Genomic DNA, 6981 nt, shown 5'->3' with positions numbered 1-6981 from the left:
CAAGTATTTCAAGGATTCATGGTCAGTTTTAATGACAAACTCTCTTGGCCACAAGTAATGTTGCCATGTGGCTAAATCCCTTACCAAAGCATACAACTCTTTGTCAGAAGTGGAATAGTTCAATGTGGCTCCACTCATATTCTCACTAAAGTAGGCAATAGGTTTAGAATCTTGTATCAAAACTATGGCTGTCCAACGGGATGGGATAGGACGGGACGGGACGACATTTAGCCGGGACGGTGGCGGAACGGGACGAAACAGGATGGGACAAACGGAATAAAACGGTAGTCCCATCCCGTCCCGCTAACAAACGGGACGGGACGGGACGGGATAGGACGGGACGGACGGTAGGCCCATCCCGTCCCGCTAACAAACGAGACAAGACGGGACGGGATGGGACGGGACGGGTTCGCGGGCCTTAAGTGTCGTTTTAAAAAAAAAATTTATTTAAGAATTGAGTTTGGAAACCGTTATTCTTTTGACAATTACTAAGTTTTTAAAGTTTGCAACAACTAGTTTTTTGAGTTATCTAATAAACTTAAAAATTAAACGGAAATTAGGAAACTTAGTAGAGAATTATAAAATATTAAAACAAAAGACTTGTAATGAAATATTCTAGTAATTATAAATTTATAATAGAGTTATAATTTATTTAATATAATTTTAAGCCACTAAGTAACTAAGTAAGAGTGTAAGACAATTCATAAAAACAATTCAACGCTTAGAGCCTTTTATTTTATTAATAGAACTTTCAAATCTCACATACAAATATAATTCTTTTGAAGAGCACCTAATCTACGGCTCTACGCAAACACCTTCTAGGAAGGGTTCTATTTGAACTAGGCCTCTTAATAGCCAATTACAAATTATCATACTAATATTTGTAAGCTCATATATAACTTCGTTGTAAGTTGTAACTTATCTATAATTTCTCTCGGACATTGTTCTTGAATTGGTAATGTTGATTGATGTTCCATGAGTTCCATGCCGTCATAGCTCCCGGTGCTAAGTATCTCATTGTATTCTTCTTCTTCCCTAGTTTCACCACTTGGTGTTTCCATAGATTTATATTTATCAAACATTGATCTAACATAAGAATATATGTTAGCTTGACAGTCTTCGAGAGATGGTTGTTCATTTTGTTGAAATGTTAAATTTACGAACAAGTCCATTTGCACCTCTTAATTTTAAAGATGGGTTAAGTATAGTAAAAATTAAATAAATTTGGGGAATAGGGAAAAAATACTTTTTAAATTTTACAATCATTTCATTAATGGTCGGTGCATAAGTTGGATTAATTTTGCAATAATTTCATTAAGCTAGTTGTTGTAGTTGTGTTAGCACTTAGCAACAACATTATCTAAGGTGATAGTTAAAACTTTATCAATGAGTCCATAAAAATAAATAATTTATAGAACAGTAGTTGCAATATATGCTCCATTGTATCTTGAATCAACAAATTTATAACCAATAATACGTTTTTGTATGTTCTAGTGATGATCAACCCAATGACATGTAATAGTTAAATAATCACAACCATTAGGACTATGACCTATATCAAATGTGATAGGCACTTTACAATCTAAGTGAAACAATACACAACGAATATACTGAAGATATTCGGTTTGAAATTTAAAAACATCATTTCTAACAGTGGTCTTAGGAAAACCTTCAAAAGCAGGATTATAAGTTTTTTGTATATAATGCATAAAAAATAGGACGAGGGACAGGCGGGACGGGACAGGCGAGACGGGACGGGACGAAATGGGACGGGACAAACGTGACGAAATAGCCATCCCGTCCCATCCCGTGTCCCGTTTAACATGGGCCCATCCCGTTTAGAATTAAGCGGGACGGGACGGGACGTCCCGTCCCGTTGGACAGCCTTAATCAAAACAGCACCTATTCCTTTGCCAGAAGCATCACATTCAATTTCAAAAGATTTAGAAAAATCAGGCAATTGTAATAATGGTGCAGAACATAATTTTTCTTTCAACAAGTTAAAAGCATCATCTTGTTCTTTTCCCCATATAAAAATCTTATCCTTTTTTAATAACTTCAGTTGAAGGAGAAGCAATGGTGCTAAAGTCTCTCACAAACCTCCTATAAAAACTAGCAAGTCTATGAAAACTCCTAACTTCAGCTACACTCTTAGGTTTAGGCCATTCTTTTATTGGTTTAATTTTCTCTCCATCAACCTCAACTCCTTTATAACTAACCACAAAACCCAAGAAAATCACACGATTCACACAAAAAGTATACTTTTTAAGATTAGCAAATAAGAGTTGCTTTCTAAGAACTTCAAAAATTTGTTTTAGGTGTTCTACATGTTCTTCTAAAGTGTTAGAAAAGATCAAGATATTATCAAAGTACACAATAATAAATTTTCCATGAAAATACTTAAAGATATGATTCATTAATCTCATGAAAGTTCTAGGTACATTAGTCAAGCCAAAAGGCATAACTAACCACTCATAAAGCCTATATTTGGTCTTAAAAATAGTTTTCCATTCATCTCTAGGATTCATTCGAATCTGATGGTAACTACTTTTTAGATCAATTTTAGAAAAGATTTTGGATCCATGCAATTGATCCAACATGTCATCAAGACGAGGAATAGGATGGCGATACTTTACCATTATCTTATTGATTGTTCTACAATTCACGCACATCCTCCAAGTTTCATCCTTTTTGGGTACCAATAGGATGGGAACAGAGCAAGGGCTCATGCTCTCTCTCACAAGGCCTTTCTCAAGCAGCTCCTCAACTTGCCTTTGAAGCTCTTTTGTCTCTTCTGGATTACTCCTATAAGCAGGCCTATTTGGGATTTGTGATCCAGGCACAAAATTAATTTGATGCTCAATGCCACATAAATGTGGCAATCCATTAGGAATATCTTCAGGAAAGGCATCTTCAAAATCTTGCAAAAGAGAAGAAATACTACTTGGCAAAAAAAAATTTAGTAACTCAGAATTAATCAAAACTTCTTTGTAAGTAAGTAGTATTATGGGCAACCTCTTTTTTTTTTTTTTTTTTTTTACATTTAAACACTCTTTGACTTTTATATAAAAACTCTTTTTTTTATTTCCTTAGCCTCTTTCTTCTCACCAAGACTTTCTATTTTTTTATTCAAACTCCTTTTTATCTCTTCTCTCAAATTGCTGCCCTCTCTCTCTTTCTCTCGACCATCTTTCTTTTTTTTCTATCTCTTGGCCTCTTTTTTTTTTTTTTTTAACTCAAGCTCACTTTTTATCCCTCCCCTTGGTTTTCTCATTGTTTCCCTTAATCTCTTTTGATCTTCAAACACTTGAGAAGGAGATAAAGGTGCAAGAGTAAATTTTCTGCCATTTAGCTCAAGAGAATATCTATTCTTTCTTCCATCATGAAAAACATTGCTATCATACTGCCAATGACGACCCAGTAAGATATGACAAGCTTGTATAAGGACTATGTCACAAAGAATATCATCCTCATATCTACCAACATTGAATGAAATCATGCATTTTTTGTTTACCTTTAGTTCACTACTATCATTTAACCATTGGAGTCTATAGGGAGTTGGGTATTTCATGCATGCAAGTCCCAATATTTTCACAAAGTATGAACTCACTACATTAGCACAACTATCACTATCAATGATCATAGAACAAGTTTTTTCCTTTATCCCACACCTAGTATGGAATATATTCTTCCTTTGTTCTTCACTATTGCTTCCCAAATTAATAGTCATAATCCTCCTAACTACCCCAATCATGTCATCATTAGGTAGTTCTATATCATCATTATTACTCACATCCCCCTCTTCTTCTCCATCATTTTTTTCACTCTCATATCCTCCATCTTCTCTAAGAATGATGTTTCTTCTACTTGGACATTCATGCATCATATGTCCCCTTCCTTTATATTTATGACATTGAATAGAACTAGAAGGTGTAAAAGGTTTAGGGTTAAAGGTTTTAACTCCCTCTTTTCTCTCAAATTTACCTTTATACTTGTCTTCTTGAGGTCTAGAAGAACTCTTCATCTCTTGATTCGACCATGGCTTCTTGGAGATGGTGTTTGACCGACCTTTCCACGAGCTAGTTTGCTTTCTTTTATTTTGATTTTCTACCTTTACAGATAAATCAACTAACTCATCTATTGTTACATATTATTGTAATTCTACTACAGCAACTATTTTCTTATTTAAACCGTTTAAAATACCTAGCCATTGTAGCCTCTTCTTCCTCCATACAATTAGCTTGGATTATAGCCATATCCATAGCCTTAAAGTACTCATCCACAGACATGGACCCTTGCTTCAATGTTTGAAGACCTTGTTGTAGCTCTCTTTGAAAGTGTGATGATATGAATCTATTTCTCATCACCCTCTTCATCTCAGCCCAAGTAGCAATTGGTGCTTGTCCTTCTTGCAATCTGTCCCTAGTAAGCATTTTTCACCAAATAACAGCATAGTCAGAAAACTCAACAATAGCAAGTTTAACCTTCTTACCCTCAGAGTAGTTGTGATAATCAAAGATGGCTTCAACCTTTCTCTCCCAATCAAGGTACAAGTTTGGATCCCTTGTTCCCTTGAAAGATGGCATATTCATCTTTATACTACTTATATTATCATCTTCTACTCTACCTCTTTGTTCCTCTTATCTCTTCTCACCCTATCAAAATCAATATCATTAAAATCATCTATAAGGTTTTCTTGATTTACAATAGGAGCAAGGGGTACATTTCTCCTAGCTTGGAGCCTAACATTATTTTCCCTTCTAAGTTCAACTATTGTATAATTTTTCTCAGCAATGGTGTCCCTCATCTCTTGGAGTTGCAAATTTCACCTTTCGAATTGTTGATGCATTGCTTGCAAGGTAAAATTATTTTTTACTTTGATTTCGGCTTCTTGAAGAACCCTTCGTTCATTATCACTATATGTACGTGACATCTTAAATAATTAAACTGTATCAGACAAATTGACTTTCCCCTCAATTGTTCTCACACACACTTTGCCTTTTTATTTCCTCTCGAAATAACCTTTGAACAAAATACTTTATAGATTTATAGTTAAACCCAACTCGTATGAAGTTCTTAGTAGTAAAATTCAGATTTTTGGGGAACTAATGAAAGAAGAACCAATTCCTAGAACTATTAGGCTCGGTTGAAACAATACTCGAACAAAAAGGAAAGGATTATATATTTAGATTAGCAAGAGTAAGCAAATCTAGGATCCCCTTTATTTGTTTCCTTTGTTAATTTTTGGAAACAAATTAGATACAAAAGAAATTTCATGGAAAGCAAGCAATTCTATTTTTTTAAACTGATTTTTATTTTTTTAATTTTGTTTTTGTTTTTAGTATTCAAGAAATCCCATGAATTATCAAGAATGAAATCTTGATAGAATCGCTCTGATACCACTTGATAACGATTAGGTCGGAAATCCAAACTAGAGTAAGAATTTGAAGAAGTAAATGTGGAAGCAATAATAATAAGGAATTGAACAACTAGAACTAAAGGGCAGAAAATAAAGGATATGGAAAAATTTAAGAAAAGAATTCCAAGAACTTCCAAGAACGCAAGTTCTATAGCCTTAACAAGATCAAAGCAAAAACGTCTTGATTTATTGAAGAAATCAAACGCCTTTCCTTAAAAGAAAATCAAAATAATAGATTCGGATCTTGACCGCTTTACGAGTAACTTGAGACAACAATTAATAACTAGTATTAATCACCTTTTAAGAATACCACAAAGGAATCATAGATATCACAATAGAGAAGTAATCTTACTACCTTGAATTATGAACTAGTAGATGTTGAAAGATAAATCTCAAAGCACAAGTAACAAAGGTTGAAAATAACTCTCAAAGTATGATATACTTGATCAATAATGAAGTGTCTCAATGAATGAGAAGAACTCCTTATTTATAGGAGTATTAAGGTATAAAAAGTCCTTAAAATTAGGTAGGGTGGTTGCTAAGGCATAAAAAGTCATTACAATTAGGTAGGGTGGTTGCTAAGGAGTAAGAAAAGTCATTAAAATTAGGTTTGGGGGGGGGTGGGCAAATCCCTAATCCCTTTGGGGCAGATTTGGACCTTGAAACTACTAGTTTGGGCCATTGGTTTGGGCTCCAATTGGGCTCCTTTTGAAACACCCCCTTTTGGACCTCTTTTAAGCTCATTTGGAGCCTCTTTGGTGGACTTCAATGGCTGATTTGGTAGCCCAATCTTCCTCTTTTTGGACTTTAATTTGGATCACCAAATAATTGTAAAACTTGGATAATTCATCTACTTTGGGTTTGAGCTCTTCCGCTACAATTAAAAGCTTATTTATTTGCCATTGAAGTCCAGCAACCTTAGTCTACAACTCTTTAGCTTGAGATCTTGTAAATGGCCTTGGAGCTTCCAAAACTCTATCCTTGTCCTTGATGCTATCACCTTGCTTGAGTTTTCCTTCATTACTACAATTTTCCGAAAATCTAGCAACTTCAATCTATTTAGAAACATAACAAAAGTGAACCATAATTAGGAAGATATTCGTGGGTTCACTTCATTTAAGCATTTCATCAAACACTTGGTGTGCAAATTTGACTACAAGGTTCTTCTACAAGATTCTCTTCACCCCACAACTAATTCAATACCAAGAGTTTACTCCTTTTAGTTAAATAACCTCCCTACCATTCTTATGGTTATATTCATGCAAAAAGAGCAACTTCCACACCTAAGAATCATACTTCTTATGACCTACTTTCAATCCAAATCCCAAAATTTAGGGCTAGAGAGTAGAACCTTACCTATTAGATGAAGATCTTGTGGATTTCTCCCATGAATCTCCAACGCTTGAGTAAGAATTTGAAGCATGAAGATGTTGGAGCTATCCTTTATCTCTCTAGAATAGCTCTCTTCTCTCTCTAAAAAGTCAGATTTTACCTTGTAAAATGACCCCCTAAGTCCTTATATCAAAATAGGGTCAGATAAGAAATTTTCAAAAATGACCCCC

The 6981-nt window shown here is 34.6% G+C and overlaps 1 protein-coding gene across 1 annotated transcript; it reads right to left on the bottom strand.

Annotated features, from left to right (window-relative positions):
• Positions 1-2039: 2039 nt before the first annotated feature.
• On the bottom strand, positions 2040-4433 carry LOC138894253 (uncharacterized). Its single transcript, XM_070178935.1, has 6 exons — positions 4204-4433; positions 3985-4091; positions 3515-3897; positions 3306-3403; positions 2773-2940; positions 2040-2214 (listed from the first exon to the last, which is right to left on the bottom strand). Exons 1-6 carry the CDS (start codon positions 4431-4433, stop codon positions 2040-2042), a joined length of 1161 nt encoding a protein of 386 aa, XP_070035036.1.
• Between the last annotated feature and the right edge of the window lie 2548 nt (positions 4434-6981).

Source organism: Nicotiana tomentosiformis, chromosome 6, assembly GCF_000390325.3.
Source record: "Nicotiana tomentosiformis chromosome 6, ASM39032v3, whole genome shotgun sequence".
Classification (NCBI taxonomy): domain Eukaryota; kingdom Viridiplantae; phylum Streptophyta; class Magnoliopsida; order Solanales; family Solanaceae; genus Nicotiana; species Nicotiana tomentosiformis.
Note: the sequence above shows the minus strand (reverse complement) of the source record. Positions and strands in the feature narration are given on the sequence as shown.